The sequence below is a fragment of the Mus musculus genome, chromosome 7 (genome assembly GCF_000001635.26).
Source record: "Mus musculus strain C57BL/6J chromosome 7, GRCm38.p6 C57BL/6J".
Classification (NCBI taxonomy): domain Eukaryota; kingdom Metazoa; phylum Chordata; class Mammalia; order Rodentia; family Muridae; genus Mus; species Mus musculus.
The window spans coordinates 110548002-110570441 of record NC_000073.6 but is presented as its reverse complement, the minus strand read 5'-3'; the positions used below and the strand labels follow the sequence as shown (position 1 = coordinate 110570441).

General features: G+C 39.0%; 1 protein-coding gene across 9 annotated transcripts in view; it reads left to right on the top strand.

Moving 5' to 3' along the window:
- Sbf2 (SET binding factor 2) overlaps positions 1 to 22440 on the top strand; it is a 306924-nt gene that overhangs the window by 44493 nt on the left and 239991 nt on the right. For 5 of the 9 annotated variants that reach the window (XR_001785572.2, XM_006507927.3, XM_006507926.2 and 2 more), the window contains exon 2: positions 10096 to 10184. Coding sequence is in view for 7 of the 9 variants with exons in the window: in XM_006507927.3 (XP_006507990.1) it covers positions 10096 to 10184 (89 nt within the window). In the remaining 2 variants the exon portion in view is untranslated. Of the gene's footprint in view, positions 1 to 10095; positions 10185 to 22440 lie in introns of those variants that run through there. The other 4 variants (XM_030242673.1, XM_030242672.1, XM_006507924.2 and 1 more) reach the window with 2 other exon arrangements.

The window sequence follows — 22440 nt, the reverse complement described above, 5'->3', positions numbered from 1 at the left end:
TCACAGAAATCTGGCTGGCTGGCTTAGCCTCCTGAGTGCTGGGATTAGAGGCCTGCTGCTTTATTGTTAAGAAGAAACACAGAAGTCATTTTGGCTTTGTGTTATTGCTTTGTTATTTACAATATTTTAATTTTGAACAATTTGGATACAAAGAAGAGATATAAATAGAATTTTCACATTTTTCTTGTCAAAACTGATAAATTAAGATTAGTTGATTATTAGGAATGGTATTAATTATAGATTGTATTTAGATTTTTAACAGTTTTTGATATCTTTTAGTTTAGGATGCAAGTCAAGACTAGATTTTCAATTATCTTTATGCCTTCTTAATGTCCACTGACCTATGAGTGTGGCAGCCTTAGTATGTGCTTTGTTTTGCAGTTCTGAAGAATATGCACTGGTTGTGTGTGTGTGTGTGTGTGTGTGTGTGTGTGTGTGTGTGTGTGTATGTGTGTGTGTACGCGCGCGTCTTAGTCACTATTCTATTGCTGTGAAGAGCCACCATGATCAAGTTAGCTCTTATAAAAGAAAGCATTTAATTGGAGTCTTGCTTACAGTTTTAGAGGTTTAGTTCATTGTTATCATGGAAGGGAATATGGTGACATGCAGGCAGGCACTGGAGTAGTATCTGAGAGCTACTACATCCTGATCCATAAGCAGAGAAAGTGAGACTAGACCTGCCATAGACTTTTGAAACCTCAAAGCCCACCCCCACTTATTATGCATTTCCTCCAACAAGGCCATGCCTCCTAATCCTTCTAATCTTTTCAAGTAGTGCCACTCCCTGTGACTAAGCATTTAAATATATGACCCTCTGGGGGTTATTCTTACTCAAACCACCACAGTTGGTATGTGCGCAGGTGTTGGGGTACTTGTGGAGACTAGAATTCCACATCAGGAGTGTTCTTGAATTATTTTACACCTTATCTTTTGAGACAGGATGATGTCTTAATGAATCTGGAGTTTACTAATTTGCTGGACTGGCTGGCCAGCAAGCCTCAGGGATCCTCCCATCTCAGCTTCCCCAATCTTGTGGGTACAGAAGCAGCAACATGCTTCGGGGGAGCGGGCTCTGGGGATTGTACTCAGGTTGTTATGTTTACACAGCAAGGACTTAACCCAGGAGCCATCTCTTGAGCACCTAGTTAAGCATTTTTAAGACTATCTCTCAGTTTAGTTTGTTTGATATTTTCTAGTGATTAGATCAGGGCTATGGTTTGGGGATTATTATCAGATGCTTCGTTTGCTTTTCATTGCCTCAGAGCCTACACAGAGTCAGTGACATCACTGAAGAGGTTGGTCTTTTTCACTTGGTTAAGATTAGTGTGGGTAAGGTTTCTCAGCTGTCGCTGCCGTTTTCCTCCTGTTAGGGCTTATTGTTTGGAAATAAGTCTTTTTTTTTCTCTTTCTTTTATTTATTTATTTATTATGTATTTTCCTCAATTACATTTCCAATGCTATCCCAAAAGTCCCCCATACCCTCCCCCCAATTCCCTATCCACCCATTCCCATTTTCTTGGCCCTGGCGTTCCCCTGTACTGGGGCATATAAAGTTTGCGTGTCCAATGGGCCTCTCTGGAAACAAGTCTTTAAATTCAGCCTTTTCTCAAGGGAGGAACACTAAAACTAAGGTTGATCTCCTGAAGGGCAAATATATATGCACGAATTCTGTGCCCAACATTTATGCTCTCTTTGTCCATATTTGTTCATCTAATCATTTACTTACACACCTATGTATGTATGTATGTTTGTATGTATGTTCTTTCTGCCTCCGCCTTCTGTGTATTTGAGTATCAGCACCTACCACTGTGCTGGCTTCCATATTAAAATTAATGCTTTAGTTTTTGACACTATAAGATTCTCAGATACTTGGACTTAGTTCTGGAATCATCCGTTTCTCCAAGTCTTAGCTTTCATTGGAGAGAAATGCTTAGAAATCATGATCTAGCTATTCAGTATATACTTAATTTTTTTCTTTTCTTCTCCGTTCTTTTTTTGAGACAGGATTTTATGTATCTGAGAGTAGGCCACAGTCACTAATTTTTGTGCCATGACCTTAAGCTACTGACCCTCTTTGTGCTATCTTTCAGATGCTGGTATAACAGACATACACTATCGTTCCCAGCTTATTTGGTGCTAGGGATTGAAGTCAGGGGGATGCGCATGTCAGGCAATAGTTCTTCCGTTATAGTTCTTCCGTTACCGATAGAGTCATTTTCCCTTCCCTAAGACCACTGTCTTAGGGAAGCTGGGCTTCCACTGTCAACATTTGTCTTGACCTTCTGGGCTTCTGAACTCTAAAGAAAATGGCCACTTAAATTCTCCTCAGCATCCATGAGCTTTTGTAAAGTTTCAGAATCTTCCATATTCCTCCACAAACTAGATGTAAAGGTCTAAAAACCACCTGGTCACAGTTTTCTGTATTATTTACCTTTCCTGTTGATTGTGTCAGGCAGTTTTATGTGTCACAGATTGTGTCACACAGCAGCTGTATTAGTGAGGGTGTAGCAGGATATTTGATGACACTTTGAACCCCGGTTGGCTGAGGCAGAAAGGAACCATGAACCTGCCAACGTTAAGCTGGACAGTGTAGGGAGAATTTGTCATTAATAATGAAAGAGCTAGCAATCTCAAAGAGCATTCAAAAGTTCTAATAATGTTGTGACAAAGCGTAAGTATAAATATATGTAATTTATAGAGAAATATTGTTCATATTGTTTTATTTACTAGACAATCCTGTTTCTAGTTCAGCCCTTAACACACACTTTTAATCCTTTTGGCTGGAATACAGACACACCCTTAGTACACACCTTTAATCCCAAATGATAAAGGTAAAATTAGTTTGTTGAAGAAAGAACCCATGTTTGAAAGTGATGCCTAATTGAGTAGCAGACAAAGTGATGAATCAGAGACAGATTTGACAGAATAGGGTATGCTCAACTCACACGAAAAGAGAGAGGAAGGGGGAGAGGGGAAAGGAAGGAGATAAGAGAAGAGAGGAGGAGGTGCGGGGTGTGTGCTAGTTTTACTGGGAGAGTTTCACAGAGACAGGTTGAAGAGAGAACAAGCAAGACACAGGTGAAGACAGAACGAGCCAGAGAATGAGAAGGAGCCAGAAGATTAGAACAGATTGCTAGAGTTAATAAGTCAAGCAGAGCAATTCAGGAGAGGCTGAGAGAGAGAAGCCAGATTGAGTCAGTTTGGAGAGGAGTTTGAGCCAGAACAGCTGAATTGATTGAGCCAGCCAGAGTTCAGAAATAACAAGAAAAGGTGAGCTTATTCAGCAGTAAGTCTCAGAGGCCGAAAACACTCTAGGCCTAGATAAGATTGTATGGAGGCTCGGAGCTTTCAGGAGTTGGCCTAGGTTAGCAGATGGAGCTAGTGAGCCTCAGAGACAATTCAAATAAAAGATATCAGGGTTCTTTAGACCAAGCATCCCAATATATGAGCCTTTGGAGGTCACTCTCCTTTAACCACCATAGTCAACCAAGAACATTGAACTCTTACTGGTCATGCAGACATGCATAAAAAATAGTAGTAGTTTTATTGAAATAAAAAGTAAAAATGCAGATTAACAAGATAACTCATCAGTAAAGGTGCTTGCTGCCAACCCTGCTGACCTGAAGAAAGTCTCAATGAGGGATGTGTCCATGGCAGGTTGGCCTTTAGCATGTCAGTTATCTTGAGATGGGAAAGCCCACCCACTGTTGGTGGTACCATTCCCAAGGCAGTGGATTCTGAACTGTATAAGGACTGAAAAATGTGAGCTGAGCACAAGCATGTATGCATTCATTGCTTTCTGTTCCTGATGATGGATGTAATATGACCAACTCCCTGAAGCCGATTTCTCTGCTATGATGGACTGTAACCTGGAACTGTGGGCGAAAAGAAATCTGTTTTTCCTGAAACAGCTTTGGTCAGGGTATTTTATCACAGCAACACAAATGGAGCCAAGACAGCTATCATAACTTCCGAATCAATGGTTGCAAAAACCTCTGATCACTAAGAATTTCATTGAGTCCAGGCATTCTTGCCATTATAAGCATGCTCTCTCCCATTCCAGGCATTCCTCCAAGAAAATTACCAGGCTTTCCCATCAGGAAGGCCACCTGGAAAGGAGCCATACTGACCTCCTGATCACCATCTGCTGCTTCCTGCCCTTGAGCTTTTTAATGCTCTTCTTTAGTTCTGTTTCTTTATTCTCTCACGTCATGTTTTCATTCTCACTATTTTCATGGTCAGCATGCATTTGAAATTATTTCAGCTTTGTACTGGCATCTCACCTTTAACCTAGTTCATAAGCAAAGTGAAAAACATAGGTTTCTTCTTCCCAGTGGCCAGGGATGTGTAGCTGGGATGAACTGGGGTTTTATTTCGGTGGCTCCATCAAAATATCAAATGGTAGTGTTTGGCTTCTGTAACTGGATGAGGATACTAGCTCTCTAATCATATGGAATAGCTGGGCGAAGACTTAGCTTGGTAGCATCTGTAAACAACCTGTTCCCACCTGTTGGTGACTTCTTGTTGGTTATCATCACTTAAGGTTTCTGTAATAGCTCCTCTTCCTTTTTAAAGTATTTGCTTGATCCATCATCTTGGTTGCCTCTGCATTTTTATTTCCCATTTTTTTTTGAGGACTCAATATGTTTGGCTCAATTATGATTGACAATCAATTATGGTTGAAAATCATGATTGCTGGTTTCTAAATACCATTCATGTCTGTGTGGTTTCTTCTTTTCAGTATCTTTTTTCCCTCAATATTTTGTTAGCTTTATGAAGAACAGGGCAGTACTTTACCTTCCATACTCTGTACTTCCTCACAAAATGCATCTTATTTGTGTGTACAGCACACTCAGGTTGTGTGTACACATTTACATGAAAGCTGTGTATTAGTTGGGGTTCTGTAGAGGAACAGAACCAATTGGGTATATATATTTAAAAGAGTATTTATTAGATGTCTTGCGCTATACAGTCAGTGTAGTCTTACCATCACTGTCTCACACCAGAAAGTGTGAGAACTCACTAGTTACTCCGTCTATGAGGCTGGGTGTCTCTGGAGTCTCAATCTGGTGATGGTCTGAAGGCTTTCTGGAGAGAGACTGTCTTCAATCGACATTGGGAGCTTGAAGCAGCTGACTTTAATATTGTCAGAGGAATCAGCGGTGACATGAACAGGTTAAATGAACTCTCCAGTGAGAGTTAAGAGCAAACAAGAATCTTGAGCTAGAGATGCCTCAGTGGTCAGGAGTGCTTGCTCTTCTTCTGGAATTTGAATCTCACATCCGTGTCTCACAGTTGCCTGTAACTGCCTCTAGGGGATCTGATGTGGAGTCCACTGGACGCCACAGGCTCCTGCACACACATGGTATGCACACATGCACGCACAAAAACCTCAAGAGAAAAGAGACAGCAAAAAATACTTACCTTTCCATCCTTCTTATCTGAGCCCCTCCCTCCTCAGAAGGTGCTGTCCAGGTAGGGTTCTTGCCACTCCATTCAGGCACTCAAAACAGTCTGACACACATGCTCATATGGAGCCTCTCTGATGCTAGGTTTTTCCAAGTTGATAATTAGAACGAACCATCACAGGCTGGTAACAGCTTACCGACTGAACACTCATGATTGGAGGCAATAGCTATAGGCCCTCCTCAGAGGATTGCCGTCAGGCCCTGGCTCAGCATGGTCACTGAGGAAAGGCCACTGCTAAGGTGAATAGATAAGAATCTCTGCCACAGCTCCCTCCTCTAATATCTATATGTGTGTGTGTGTGTGTGTGTGTGTGTGTGTGTGTGTGTGTGTGTGTGTGTGTTGTTTTGAATCAAGTCTCTTACTCAACTTTAATGTTACCAGTTAAGGTTAGTCAGGAAGCTCCAAGGATGTCCTCTGTTTTTACCTTCCCAGTGCTAGAATTACAGGCATTGACTGACACATTTGGATTTTATATGGATGCTGGATATTTGAACTTTGTTCTTTCTTTGTATTAACTCAAAAACATACACTTTGCCTTGGTTCTTCCCCAGTATATCTTCTCTATATCAACTATTTGAACAAAGTTATCATGTATTTCTAACCTTTCTTTTTACGATTTTCTTAAAGAGATCATCATTTTGTTTAGTTGTTCCCAGATTAACAGCTTGAGAGAGTTTGATCAAGCAAGGTGCCTCTTATTGTGCAGTTTGGTTTGTACCCCAATGACAGAAATCCAGACCCATACTGTGTTAAGGAATGGAGGAGTATATTAAGTAGAGCTTAGCTGTTTGCTGTGAGGTGCCATGGTGCTTCCAGAAGTTAGTGGAGGAGATAGAGCCTGGAGAGCTAGGCAGTCCTTGATGGCATTTGTTCTCTTCCTACATGTCTGGATTGCTCCCTTGACAAACCTCTATGTAGAATACTACTTCTGCTCTCTGCCTTTACTTTCACATGTAAACTCCTGTAGTTGCCTGAAGTCTTGTTTTTTTTTTTTTTCTTTTTTTTCTTTTTTCTTTTCTTTAGTGCTGGAGATTGAAGCCAATGACTTACTTGTACATATTAAGCAAGCACTCTTCTGAATTACATCACCAGCTCATACATGAGCTTTATTGAATAGATCCTTCCCTTCTCTTTTCTTTTCTCTTTCTTTCTTTCTTTCTTTCTTTCTTTCTTTCTTTCTTTCTTTCTTTCTTTCTTTCTTTCTATTTAAACAGAACAACAGCAAAACAGGGGTTTGCTGTGTAGCCCTGGCTGGCCTGGAATTTGCAGTATAGACTAGGCTAGTTTTGAATTCACAAAAATCTGTCTACCTCTGCCTCTAACAAAGATTAAAGGTGTGATACATCTAGCCCCCCAAAATTGTACATGAAACCCATGTTTATAAAATTTCCACTCCTTTCTTTCCCACCAACTCCTCCTGTCTCTCCACTCCCTTTTATATATCTTTTTAGCTATACATCTTCTTTAAGGTGTTTTCTTCTGTTAAAAAAATTGCTAGAATAGGAGTTTGATTATATAAGCTATCTTTTAAATCCAGGTAATTCTAGTAATACATTTCTTGACAGTTTATATGTATCCTACACATATAATAATTCTATTAATTTATTCAACAAATATCTTACTAAGTACCTAATACATTATAGAAACTATGGGTAGTATCTGAGCAAAGCCACTCAAATTATTGATCTCATTTTCATAAAGTGAGACAGACAAGAAACAGTAACCATAATTACATGTTAGTGATTACTCAGGATGAGAGATGAACGGTATAAACTGTGTTACTGAACACAACTACTGCCCTGTGTAGATGGACATTATAGGTATTTAGATAACCACTGATTTAATTGTTTAGATAACTATATCACAAAAGAATATAATTTTGTGAATTATATATTAGAATAGCATTTCTCAGTTTAAGATTTTTGTAATCAAGCAGAATACATATGCATTGCAAGCATATGGAAAGCACTCATTATATCAGGTGGTAAAAATCAATGAATACTAAATACAGTTTTTCTTTTTATTTATTTGCTTTACATCCTGATTGCAACCCCCACCCCTTCCCAGCCTCCCTTCACAGGGCTCTCCCCTATCACTCCTCCCCTTTACCTCTGAGAACCAGCCCATCCTGGCACATCAAGTCACTGTAGGACTAGGCACATCCTCTCCCACTGAGGCCAGACACCATAGCCCTGTTAGGGGAGCAGGATCCACAGGCAGGCAACAGAGTCAGCGTAAGCCGCTGCTCCATTTGTTTGGGAACCCACATGAAGACCAAGCTGCACATCTGCTACTTATGTGTGGAGGCCTAGGTCCAGCCCTTATATGCTTTTGGTTGGTGGTAGCCATATGTATATGGAGGGAGGGAAGGAGAGAGAGGAGTATTAATTTTTCAACCCAGTTAAGCCCTATTTATTGCTCAGTTCTTTAAAGATGTTCATCTTCCTCATAGCCATTAGCACCGTAGTATTTAGTAGCCATAGTGTGTTTGGCACCTTAAAGGTAATTTGTTAAGGCTAGAATGGCTACTTTGCCAAGGGTTGAGGGCTGTTTGGTTTATCTTCTGATACTTGGTAATCTTTGTGGCTGGCCTACACATCCCTACAACTCTACCATGAAAGAGGCTTACCAAACGTAAGAGAAAGAAAACAGTCTGTCTGAGGCCGTATTGTGTCAACTTTTTCTAAATTCGTTTGGCCCGTTTGTCTTGTATCCAGTCATAGTCTTTTCATAGAAGACCATTTCAAACATTCCATTGTCTTTATGAGCTTTTTGTCCCCCAGTTCTTTTAAAAGATATACAGACTCCTTCTTGTTGTCATAGTTTTGTACTTTTTGTTAGGTTAGGAGAGTAGGAGCTGGAAAGGAAAGCACAGAGACCTGGATAAATGACAACTTCCTCCCTTTTCCATTTGTGTGGGTACAGTATTTGTCTGCTAAGCACTGCTTCACTGAAGGAGTTGTTAGTCTTCTCTTGAGGAATTTTTCCCTTTCTCTGTCTTGTTATCCTGACTCATTTAATAGGTAGTCAAAATAGGAGTAACTTCTGCAGTTACTTTAATTGGCATGACCTACTTCTCTTGTGGACATAAAATCTGTCAATCTATCTTCCCTTCTCTATAAAAAATGGCATGTCAGCATTTTTCAATACAATCAACACTACCCATATGATGGTTATCACAACTTACATTTAAACTTGGTTAGTAAGTTTAAACATTCAGAATAACTCACAAAATCAAACAGAAATCCGAAAGTATTTATTTACTTTTTATAGGTGAATTCTTAAGTTCTTCAAATGTCATTAATGACAGCAAAATTTACACATTTGATACTTGGAAAGCAAGTCGTGATGGCTCTTTGTTTTGGGGGCAGCAAAGTTCTTTGTGTAGTTCTGGTCAGCCTTGAATTTGTATTCTTCCTGCTTCAGTTTCAGAAATGCTGCAATTAAAGGCCGTTACTACTTACATGGCTTCTTTGTATATTTTGCTTATAATAAAAGATTTACCCACTGTGATTTTATATTTTTTAACCAAATTTTTGTCTTCAAATAATAATAAATGGTAAGTCTTAACACTCATTGTTCACATTTTCATATGCATTAATAACTGTCAGCATGTCAAACTAAGCCATCATGTTATTGAAACACCATATATTATGAAATCAGTAAATGATATGTTGCTTTTGGAGAGATTTTGAAAGTCACACTCTATCAAGGAGGAGCTTTTCTCTTTCAAATTGTACATAATTAAAACAAATTCATATTAATTAACCAGCAAATTATTCCAATGCTGGGGATTGAAAAGCAGGGTTTAGGGATATGGGTCAGTGGGATAGTATTTAACTGGTATGTGAGAGGCAACCAGGTTCAATCACCCAGGACTTTGGGGAGAGGATATAAAAATCAACTTAGATCTAGCATGGATTTTAATCTCCAGTTGTCTTATAGATTATATCCCTAAAGTTCATTTCTTTGATGTCACAGGCTAATTTTATAACAACTGATGTATAGATTGTGGTTTTTAACCTTGAGATATTTGGCAATGTCTGGAAACATTCCATTCTTGGTTGTAACAATTTCCTTGTTCCTGGGGAGATGGTAAGTGCTTGTTCCAGTGAATTGGAGCTGAGGGTGCTGCTAAACATACCACAGTACTCCAGGTAGCACTCTTCTTACCTAACACACCAAATTATCCTGCCCAAGATATCACTAGTACTGTACTGAGAAGCTCTGCCTAGACTGTGGTAAGGTTTCAGGCTAGACTAAAAAATAAACATGTACTTCTAACCAATAGTTGAAATTTGGTGCTAACAGTACCTTTCCATTTGACATTTAAAACTACTTTTATTGGGACATAGGTGGCCACCATGATATGTAAATGCCTCGCTTTTCATGTGTCAGCACTTCTCTGACAGTCCATGCTAGTGTAGGGTTGTCTGCTATTTCAAGTATTATGTTTAGAAGCACACATCAACTTCCCTTAAAACTTGAAATATTTACTCTGTCAATTTACTCAAATCTTCTGGAAAAGTAGTAGTATACTAAGTATTCACTCAGGTTTTATATATCTATTAGATATTATGTATCTATTTTATATAGCTTATTAAGTGACTCATTTTGATCTCTCAGCAGGGCCAGGAGAAGGTCTGGGGAAAATAATTCAGAGATTCCCACAGCAGGACTGGGATGACACGCCTTTCCCACAGGGAATTGAATTGGTAAGTTGGTGCCTTTATCCTGATGTCTTTTTTTTTAATTGCTGCTTTTTAGCTTTTACTATAATATTTTTCCTATTTAATAATTTTATTTCATTCTACTGTTAGGAATAATTTATTACATGAATTATGGAATGTCTGCTATGCTGTTCTTTTTCCCCATTCAGTGTGCTTGCTAGCATTACAGATTAGTGATCCTTATGTATCCAAAAGCAGAAGTCCTCTTATTCTTTAAAAATGTTGGGTTTTTAAAAGATTTTTGTTTTGTTGTGTGTGTTTTGCCTGCATATGTGCATATGTGTATGGGCACATGTGTGCCTGGTGCCCACAGAAGTCAGAAGAAGATCCCTTGAAGCTGGAGTTATAGCTAGTGTGATCTACCATGTGGATGCTCTTCTGAACTGCTGAGTTATCTCTCCAGGTCCTCTGATTTCTTTCTTTTTTTTTTTTTTAAGATTTATTTATTTATTATATGTAAGTACACTATAGCTGTCTTTAGACACTCCAGAAGAGGGCATCAGATCTCATTACGGATGGTTGTGAGCCACCATGTTGTTGCTGGGATTTGAACTCACGACCTTCAGAAGAGCAGTCGATGCTCTTAACCGCTGAACCATCTCTCCAGCCCCTGGTGCTCTGATTCTTTAAGAGAAACCTTAGCACAGTAACTTTTGCTTCAACCAGAAAAGTATCTTTGCTTTTCAACTTTCCACCTTACTGTTTGTCTTAGTTTACTGCTGTGATGAGACACCATGACCAAGACAACTTTGATAAAGGATAACATTTAATTGGGACTGGCTTACAGTTTCAGTTCAGTCCATTATAATCATGGTGGGAAGCATGGCAGCATCCAGGCAAACATTGTGCTAGAGAAGGAGCTGAGAGTTCTATGTCTTGACAGAAAAGCAGCCTAGAGGGGGACTCTCATTCACACTGGGCAGAGCTTAAGCCTCAGAGCCCTCCCCCACAGTGTCATACCTACTCTAACAAGACCTCGAAATAGTGCTACTTTCCTTGGGCCAACCATATTCAAATCGTCACACTGTTTCAATCCTAGAACTCATGAAGGAGAGGCAGGTGAATTACTGTGAGTTTGAGGCCAGACTGATTTACATGGACAGTTCCAGCATAGGCAGGTCTTCGGGGTAAGAATATGTCTCAAAAGGTAAAGTCACACACACCATTCTTTAAATGATATGGTAGTCAAGAATACAGACTCTTGAACGTAAGCCTGAGCTTAAGGCCTACCTGCATGGTATGACTTTTGACTAGCTAATTTTTTAACCTCAGATTCTTCATCTGTGAAATGGGGGTAATAGATATGCTTATATCATAGTTCTATTGTAGAGATGAAATAGGAAAAATGCATCTAAAATGCATAGAACAATATCTTCCATAGAGCAGTAGTGCTTAAGTGAGGTTGATGCTTGTTTGAGGAGATATTCTTTGTTATCTTATTATTGAGACAGTCTCTTATAGTTCCAGCTGGCCTCAAGATCATTGTGTAGCCTATGACCTTGAACTCTCAATCCATTTGATGAGTGGTTTGATTACAGGTGTGTGCCCCCATGTTGGGCAATGGGCTATGTACAGACAGCCTAGTCTCCAGTTGAGCTGAGGTCGTGAACCCTGGTAGGACCTGATGGTGATAATTTCCACCTACATGGGACAGAAGGTGTTCCCTCATGTCTCCTGGACCCCTGGCTCCTGTCGAAGTTACCGTCCCCACAGCCCCCACAGGAGCTGTGGCTTTCAGTCACCTAGACAATGTCCCAAGCTTCTGACCTTCTGGCTAGACTCCTCCTCACAGTTACCTAGCAACAGCAAGATAACAAGCCCACTATAAGAGGGGCTGCTTGGCCCATCCTCGATCTCTTAAGCTTTTACTTTCCTTACTCTCTCTCTCTAAGCTTTTACCTCTCTAAGCCTTCACCTTTCTTTCTCTCTCACTTTTACTTTTTCCCTTCCCCCTTCTCTCCTCTTGGCTATGGCTGGTCTCTCTCTTTCTACCTTTCCCCTGCCTTTCTACAATAAAGCTCTAAAACCATAGACCGTCTCTGTTCATCACCCTCTGTGCTTGGACGATGGGATAGGCTTTCTTCTAAGGAGCTGCTTCTAACCTCCCATCAGAAGGCCTTCCTGTGCTCCAGCCACAGACCAGACTAAGGACGCTCACCTGTATGGGAACCACCCAGCTCCCCTTCTCCCCCTGACCTCTCTTCCTTTCCCCTCTGGGCTGAGTGTTGTCCAGGGGCCCCTATTCTGTTCTCAGCTTCTCTGCCATATCCAGCATGGAATGCCAGAGACTGAGAACCTGGTACCAGGAGCTGCCCCTTGTCCACCCCCCTGCCGTGTGGGGTCAGTGGCTTCACATAGCCAGATGTTCACCCGGGGCCGAGTGGAAAGCGTCCAGCAGTCTTCCCGCATCCTCCTGCCCAGAGCACAGGAACTCTGGCTGGATGCAGGCTCTCTACCCCTCCACCCCATTCCCCTCCACCCACAGCCCCACACCCTCACACCCAGCCTACACAGTTGTTTTCATTGTTTATAATTGCTGTTTGTTTCATATATTTTAGCACCTCTTTCAGAGGAAAAATAGTTATTTTTTCATATTTTTATTTTATATGTATGAGTGTTTTGCTTGCCTGTATGTATATGCACCATATGCATTCCTGGTACTTAGGAAAACTGAAAGAGGGCATCATATTACCTGGAACTGGAGTTAGAGACGATTGTAACTGAATTCAGTTGTAATTGAATCAGTATGTGGGTTCTAGGAGTTGTACTTAGGTCCTATGCAAAAGGAGCCAGTGCTCCGTAACCACTGTGCTCTCTCTAGTCCCTGAATTGATTCTTTCCTCATTAGCATGGTTTAGAAATGTCCATTAGGACAAAACATGTTGAACAGAAACAGGTTGAGAATGTTGTTTTCTTACTGTAGCTGAGGTAATGATGACTTTTAAGCTCACCCTGTAATAAAGAACCATGCTTTGGTAGTGGGTAGAAAGGAGAGGTTTACATTTTGACTTTGAAAATGGGGAAGGATGTGAGTAACCAAGGACAGTAACTTCTTGGAGTGCCCCTTGCATTTCTTCCTCTTCTGTCCCATATGCTTCCTCAAGTGGTCTTACTATTTGAATAACCAGGCATTTGTACTACAAATGTTTTAGACTGTTTGAGCATCCCTTTTAGTGTTGACTAAAAGGGGAAATTTTGGGGTCTTGATCAAATTTCCTCTGAATTTATGTCTTTGTTCACATGAAAATATAGATGTATAGATTGCTGCCTTTTTGCAGTGTGAATGATGAAACCTTCACAAGTTTCTAGAGCAACATATATTGGTAGGCCAAAGAGATTGTGGATTGGGGTAGAGAGTTTGCTAGGACCAAGAAGGATACTTTTATATTTTATAAATCAAGGGGACAGATAAATATGTGATACATCTGGTATTTTTTTCTAGCAGTAAGGGAGAGACAAATTGATTTTACTATTTAGTAAATGGATTGTGTGTGTGTGTATGTGTGTGTGTGTGAGAGAGAGAGAGAGAGAGAGAGACAGACAGAGAGAGAGACAGAGAGAGAGACAGAGAGAGAGACAGAGAGGGAGGGTGGGGGAGGGTGGGGGAGGGAGGGAGAGAAACTCAAAGAAAAGTTGAAGTGTCAGTACAATGGCAGATGGAGGTGTATACTACTGATTTAGTGGAATGGAGGCCACCACCCAAGACCTTTCTATGTGACTTCTTGGCTGAGTCTTGCCATAGCATTTCAGAACTTTGGAGAGCAGTTAATACTTGAGGAATGTTGAATGTGTTGCATGTGTATGCCTCAGTGCTCATGTGGAGGTCAGAGGGCAACTTTTCAGGAGGAAGTTCTCTCCTATTCTGATCTGGAGGCAGGGTTTCCCTTCTTGTGGCTGCAGCCCTGCATACTCCAAGCCTTTTAGCACTTGACCTTCCTGCTGTTTCTCCTATCTCAGTCTCCAGTTCACAGTCATAGAAAATTGTGCTGTAATTGTAAGTGTATGCTACCACATCTGGCTTTTTATCTAGGTGCTAGGGATCAAATTCAGATCATCAGGTTCACACGGTGTGCACTTTACCCACTGAGCCAGCCCCACAACCCCACTGGTTTCTTATTCTTTAACATTTTTTTATACTTAAGAGTAACTTTGATTTGTTAGTGCCTGTACTTACAAAGTAAATTTAACTTACAAATATTGAAGTTCATTTTAAAAACTGAATAAACTTCTGTTAATCTTTGATAAAAGTGTTAAACTATTAATTATTGCCTTATGCTATCCTTACATAAATTAGATATATGATTCTGTACATGAACAGCAGTAACTTGTGTTGCAGAATATTTGATCTCATTGTGAACCCTGAAATTGTGTTATTTACTGGAAAACCCTGTTTCTAATTGTGGTGTGACTCTGCCCTTAGCACACACCTTTAATCCCTCTGGCTGGAATAGAGACACACCCATAGTACATACCTTTAATCCCCAACAATGAAGGTAAAGTTAGTTTGTAGGAGGAAGCTCCCATGTTTGAAAGTGATGTCTAATTGAGTGGCAGACAAAGTGACAAATCAGAGAAAATTTTGACAGAATAGGATATGCCCCACTTCCATGAGAAGAGGGAGGAAAGAGAGTCTACTTCAGAGTAGAAAGAAAGAAAGGAGGTGGCAGCTTTCCTGGGACAATTGTACAGAGACAGATTGCAGAGAGAAAACAAGCCAGACACAGGTGAAGACAGAATGAGAAGGAACCAGAAGTTAGAACAGATTGCTAGAGTTAATGTGAATGAGTCAGCAGAAGCTGAGAGAAGTTAGACTGAATCATTATTCAGTTTGTAGAGGAGTAGAGACAGAACCAGCCAGCCAGAGCTCAGAAAGAATTAGAAAGGGTGAGCTTATTCAGCAGTAAGTCTCAGAGGCTGAAAACATGCTAGGCCTAGATTAGATTGTACAGAGGCAGGAAGGTTCCCGGACTAGGCCTAGGTTGGCAGACTGAGGCAGTAAGCTTTGGAAATGACAATAACTTCAGGTGAATAAAAGTTAAATTTTCACAAACTTGTGTAACTGATATACTGTATGATTGTAACTCTTAATAGTAAAAAGAAAGATATATGTCAAAAGTAGTCTATCTCCGTTTCTAAGTTTGTTTGTCCAGGGTGATAGTCCCTTTCCTGATGATACATATGAAAAAACCTTCATAGCATTTCTAAGTTAGAGTGACATTGAGCATGTAGCTTTAAGGCTACTATCTAGCAGTTATAAATACTTGGAGAAACTCATGAAAACTAGATGATTGGTGCTAGTGTATTAATTTACAAACAAGTAAGGTGAGGCTTAGGAAGTGTACATAATTTTAACAAAGTCTATCAGGTAGGATGCAACAAAGCTAGTATTTAATGCCAGTCTTGTTAATTACTTTCAGTCGAGGCATAGTGTTTTGGAAGTGACATTTTTAAACTATGGTAGTATTTGTGTTCTAGTGGAAATGCTGGATCTGAAAGATAACTGGTCGAGAAGAAAAGGAGGTTTATTTAACTCATAGCTTTGGAAATTGAAAGTCCAAACAGAGTAGTACAGGCTCTGTAGTATGGAGTGCTATGGTGGACATACATGCAGGAGCAAGCAGTAGGCACAGAGGGAATCAGAGATACTTTGGAGAAATTAATTCAGTTATTAAAATTATTCCCCAGAGGGAATCAGAGATACTGGGTAATCTGTTTTTTTCTAACGACTCCTTCATAAGAACTACAAGGGGGTCTTCCGGGAAATACATCTTTCCTCCATTGACCTTTATAAACACTGTCCTGCCCTACTGTGAAAGTCTTACTCACAGCCACCTTCCAGACAAGGTCTTACTCACAGTGAACCCTGGGGGACAGCTGGATTATATCCAAAACATAGCTCTTGCTATTGAATAGATACCAGCTTCTTACCTTATTTAAGGACAAATATAGGATCAGAGCACATTATTTAATTTTTTTTGTTGCTATCTCTACTTCTCATATAGCACATACATGATATACTTAAATTCTAAATGAAAGATTGCATGTTCAACCTGAATGCTAAACTTTCATAATTTCCAAATGGTTTTATACATTTACTCACTATTAATTAAATTTCTGATGTAGAGGATGCTGAATTTATTCTTTCCATTTTTTTCATAAAGAATTTGTCTTCTGTGTAGAGATGATGAGTTTTAATTTGGATAGATTTAAAAATAAAAAATATGAAAATAAGCTAAACCGAACATAATAACTGCTTTTCCAGTTCTGGGATATTTTTGTCTTTTCTTGTGCTTTTTAGGTATGCACAAAGCCACAGACAGTCATATAAATAAAGTTGAAAGTTAAATTTAGTGACTGTATTTCAAAGAACATTAGAGAATTGTTTTTTCAGAGGAATTCTATGGCTAACAATCTATTTAAAATTATAGGGACAAATATTTTTATTGGCTGGGTCTTGAGCATCAGAAAAATAGCATTGTTTTGGCACTAGCTCCCTTTTAAGATGCCTTGCTTGTGAATTGAATCTTTTTATATTGTAATTTAGAAAATTCACTATAATAGTTACAGAAACTTTTACTCGGTATTGTAGTGTATCTCATTTTCTTTGAGGATTAAAGTGTTTGAAAAATTGTGGCTTGAAATGTAAGCAACCAAAATTTCTAAATTTGAACCTTTGGAGAAATTAATTTAGTTATTAAAATCATTCCCCAGTGATTTGACTAATATAAAGTTTGTGTTTTATAAGTATACACTGGAGAAAGAGAGAAATAAAATCCATATTCAACATTCTGCAGCTGTAACATAGAAGTAATCAGTGTGCAATGCTCCTGGAGGGCAGAAGAGCAAGTAAATTCTGAGTGAATATCTGAGTATTGATGTTGTTGGCCAGGGAACCAAGTGAAAAGGAATATAAGCCAATTTTAATGTTCTCTTCCTCTTGTGAAGAAATAAGCACGATGGAAGAATGAGACCTTACAGTATCTCGGAGTTAGAGTTTACCAAGATTTGGAGTTTTAACTTCTTCATCAAAGAAAATATAGTGTAGTAGGCAAACATGTAGGTTCTTGCTTGTAGGTAAAAAGAGCTAGCTGTGCAAATCATTATTTAAAATAAAAATAGGTGGGTAATATGGCTGAAAGGGGATTTGAAAAATACAGGAAACAACTTTAAAGAATTACAAAATACAGTCTGGTTTCATCTAAACCATGTGTGTTAAGGGTGGATGTTGGGTGATAAATGTGATGTCAAAAGTGGTTCAGATTTTGATGTGAACTATGTGTAGCAGGATACTTGATTTTGTTTAGAATCAGGTGCAGAAGTAGGAAGACATGGCTTCCTCTTACATGTCTTAACATGTAAAGGCCTACAGAAATAATTTAAGAGTTTACAGCAAATACATATGGAGTGTGAGTGGGTAGGAAGAAGTGGTAGTAGCTCATTTTGTTTTGTTTTCCACTCCCCTTTTTTCTTTGAAGTAATAAAACCACAGGACAGGGAACCTAATGATGTCTAGGTAGTTAGTCCTTTCTGTAAGAATCTCTTAAGAAAAGAATCTCTTAAGAAAAGATTATAGCCCGTCTTTGTGATCAGCATCTCACATGCCTACAGATTTCTAAAGTCATTTGCTTATCCTGTACTAGAATTTCAGTTATTTTCAGTTCTGCTTAAGGAGTACTGTTAATCATTTGTGCCAGAGGATATCTTTTCCTGTTGTCAGCTGTTTCAGTATTGCTCTCAGACCTCCTTTTGACAGAGCTTTGTTGTCATGTTGCATCCAACTGATGCTTTGAAGCCGTAGAGTAGTTGCTGAGAAAGATGCAGAACTACATAGGCCGGGCCCACTATCACTTTGTGTTGTTTGTAATCAGCCTTCTCATTTGTTGTGGGACCACGTCACTGAGTCTCTCATGCAGTTGCCATCATTTCATCTTTGTGGCCATTCTTCACTTGGACACTCTCAGTTCTTTTCTGTACTTTTCCATTGATCTGAACTCTGTGACCAGAGTCTGACCTAAAAGTAAAATCTGGACGTTGGAATGGCTTGCCATGGTGACTTTTTTTCCTTTTACATTTATTAGGGATAATAACAGGATAGCTAGGAACAGATTTTTCCATCTTCAGAATGAAGTTCTTGGGTCATTTTGGCCATCAACAGTTCATCTCATGGGAGTCTGAAAGAAAGCATGGCATAGGCAGTGTATCTATCACTTATTCTTTTGCTCAGAAGTCAGTTATACCTTTAGCTGTAGTAAAGGATAACAGATAAAACCTAGATATATGCTTTGAACTAATTTAACTTAGTCCTTGTGGTATGAGGCTCTTGAGTTATATTTTGTATAATAAACCATTAAATGTATTCAAACCATTTTTATGAGTTCTGTGAATTGCCCTAACAAATTATTAAGTGTGAGGCAGTGTATTGCAGGACCTTGAATTTGTGGGCAGATGTGAGGGTAGCCTTGATGCCCTGTTTGTGGCTGGCCTTTAAAATGGGTCTTTTGGGCCCGAGCCCTTGACTTTTGAGTCTGTGCTAACTCTGGGTAATAAAGTATTGAGTTAAATGATTGGGTGCATCATTGGTGTCAGGATTGGTATTGGTAAACACACGTTGGACATCAGAGAAAGCATAATACAGTCTTTGTCCTATTACATTTAGTCTGTTTGAGTTTTCTTTTTCTATGTGTTTTGAAAGAGGCTCATGTAACACAAATTGGCCTCAAAATTGCCCCATAGCTAAGGATAACTTTACACTCCTGATCCTCTTGGCACTATCCCAAGTGTTGGGATTCTAGATATATCCACTCTGCGCGGCTGTGTGTTTTCTTACTCTTAGCTCCATTGACGTGTCATCTTCGCTCTGAGAGTGTTGTATGCTTGATTCCTAGTTGTGCTTTTCTCCTTTCTGCATGTCACCATACCCATAATCCAATCATATTGGTTACATGTCTCAGTGAGAGTTCATTCATATTTTAGTCTAGCTAGTAGTAGGTTTCCAGTGCAGGTGAGTTCTGATAATAGTCTGAAAACTTGAATCAAAGGTAACTCCTGCCTAATTTTACTTAAAGCACCTTTCCCTAATGTTAAAACTAAAATTAGAGTAATTATTTAATTAAACTGGAATGTTTTCTGAGAGTAAGTGGAATTGGGAGGAATTCTTAAATTGGGGCTATCCTGAACAAATAGATTACGGCTACTTGTATACACAGTTGTACATATATGTGTGTGTGTGTCATTCATGGTAAAGATTGGAAATTACACAAATCCATTAGTAGAGACTTGTTTAATTAAGATTGCCAATTGTTAATTGTCAGATTATAACACCACTGTTATGAAGGAGAAACTATGGCATAAAATCTATAGAGGGCTACAAATCTAGGGCAAGATTTACTATTTCATTAGTGAAATGAAATAAAAGCCATTGTATATAGTAGCCATGCCTACTATTAAAATTATTATTATTATTACTATTATTATTATTACTATTGACAATGATGATGTTTCGATGTCTATATGTGTGTATTTGTGTATGGCTATGTATACATGAGTGCAACTCTAACACTTGGAGGTTAGAGTTGTTAGATCTCCTGGAGCTGGAATTATAGGCAATTGTGCTAGGAACTGAACTCCAGTCTTTGAAAGAGCACTCTTAACTGAGCCATCTTTCTAGCCCCCATGGCTACTGTCAAAACTTCAGAAAATAAGAAATGTCAGCTTGGCCAGACGTGGTGGTGCATGCCTTTAATCCCAGCACTTGGGAGGCAGAGGCAGGTGGATTTCTAAGTTCGAGGCCAGCCTGGTCTACAAAGTGAGTTCCAGGACAGCCAGGGCTATACAGAGAAACCCTGTCTCGATAAATAAATAAATAAATAAATAAATAAGAAATAAAAAAGAAATGTCAGCTTGGGGGAAATTGAAGTCTGGTGCACTGTTGGTGGGAATGTTAGACAATGCCACCATTGTGGGAACAGTTTAGCAGCTCTTCAGTAAAGTGAGATCACTTTGTGAGCCAGCAGTTCCATTTCTGGGTGTGTTCAAAAGAACTGAAACCAAGGAATCAGGCGTTTGTACTTACAAGTCCCTTAACAGTGGTGCTCACAGTAGCCCCAAAGTGAAAGGAGCACAAGTGTCCAGAGGCAGATGGATAGATGAACACTTAGCAGGACAGTGGAATATTATTCAGTCACAAATATGAAAGTTTGATAAAAGCATCAGTGGACCTTGAAAACATTGTGCAGTGGGAACAAGTGAGTCACTAAAAGACAAATACTATATAATTTCCATTTATAGGTGGCATTTAGAGTAGCCAAATTTATACAAACAGTAAGTAAAATGAAGGTTTCCATGGGTAGGAAAAGATGAAAAGAAAAACTAAATTGTTTTCAGTCAGAGATTTTCAGCATTGCAAAATTGAAAAGAGTTGTAGAAATTGCTGTCCAGTAATGTGTATGTACCCACCACTACAAAACTGTACATGTAAAAATGGTTCAGATAGTTGGTTTTATGTTCCATGTTTTACTGGTTACTTTTAAAAGTGTGTGATGTAGAGTTTATGTATAGACCTAAGATAGTGTCTAACACAGTGTAAGGCATTGGAGACATGTGTCTTCAGACAGTATGGCAAATGGGCAAGACAGTTTGTAACTGTTTTGAGAGAACAAACCTGTGATTATACTACCTTGTTTCAAGATACACTATAAAGCTTCATAGTCAACAGGGTTTGGCATTGGCTTAGAGATAGACATGTGTTAATAGATCAGGGAACAGTGCAAATCAGTTTCCATGGTTTCCAGGAGTGATGTAGTTGGGGAGGAGACAGGATAGATAAATAGGAGTACAACTGAGTATCCATCTGAACAAGTAATCTCGATCTGCTTTTAAACTGTATGGAGAAATAGATTTAAAACCCATTATAGACTCAGTGTAAAAGCCAAAGTTATAACTTTAAAAATAAAACTATAAGCATTTTTATGACCTTCTAAAATTAGGTCAGGATTTTAAAAGTACAACATCTAAGACATGACAATGCTGTTTCTCTGGTGTATTTGAAAACTTTTGAAAATATTATATGCAGAATGGTGGTTGATCAGATAAGATGAAGCCTTATTCTGTTTTGTAAGTTTCTCTTGGTCCTGTAAGTATTTGGAGGCTAGTTGGGCCTTCTGTAGTTGGTCATCTACTTTTAGTGAGAAGGAGGGTATCAAAAGTAGGTGGACTCAGAACACTTGATCAGCAGCCCACTAAGAACTTAGAGCTGAGTTTTCTAAGGAACTTAACATCATCTGCCCAATACTCGATCTTCTGCAATCTGGAATTTTGTGTGTATCACTACTGTAGATGGTGGCAACTTAGACATTAAAAACATATGTGAAATACCTTGCAATATGAAACAAAGGACTCTGGTAGTTTACATATCAATCATAATGTGTTCATGTATATACACATGGATAGCAATCGCGTGCTTGCAGGGGACACTATTCAGAGATAGTATGAGCTCTCTCGTTCACATACACTATTTCCAAAGGCATCTACGTAGTGATATTTGTATACTATAATCTGGAGAAGTTCTCTGGTGATCTAGACATCCTGTACACTGTGTGAAACATGCTTCCTTCTTTGTTGGGGTTTTTACTGTTATTTAGAGATTCATGTGTGCCATTTTTAGTTATTGGGTATTACAGTTCATAGTTATTTGCTTATAATGTGAACTAATGTAAGGACTTAGAATGACTTACAAATGTGTTGGTTTAAGAAAAAGAAGTATTTGGTGGCCTCTAGTGGTGACACCTATGTGTCTGTGAAAAGTCAGTGATCTCAATATACAAGATTTTATAGGGAGGATCACTAAAGTGGCAGGAGAAACACATATGTACATTTATTGGAACAATTTTTTGTTTTCGAGAACTTAAAATTTATGAGTCAGTTATAAATTTATCAGTGATATGGATATATCAGTTACAATGATTATCAATTAATGATCATTACTTTTCATTCTTTTCAAGAAAAGACTTGAAATTTTCTTCCTTCCCTTCTCCTCCCCCTTACTTTCTTTCCATTCAATAAAATTTTGCTTTGTGTTCTAGACGGCCTTAGTTTGAAGTCTTCCTGCTTCAGCTTGCTCAGTGGTGGGATTGCAGATGTGTACCAGCCTGCTGGGTTTCATATTTCATCTTAATCAGGAAGTATTTCTCTGTATATTGTATTTCATGTTTAGTATTGCATTGCATTGCAATGTGCCAGTGAT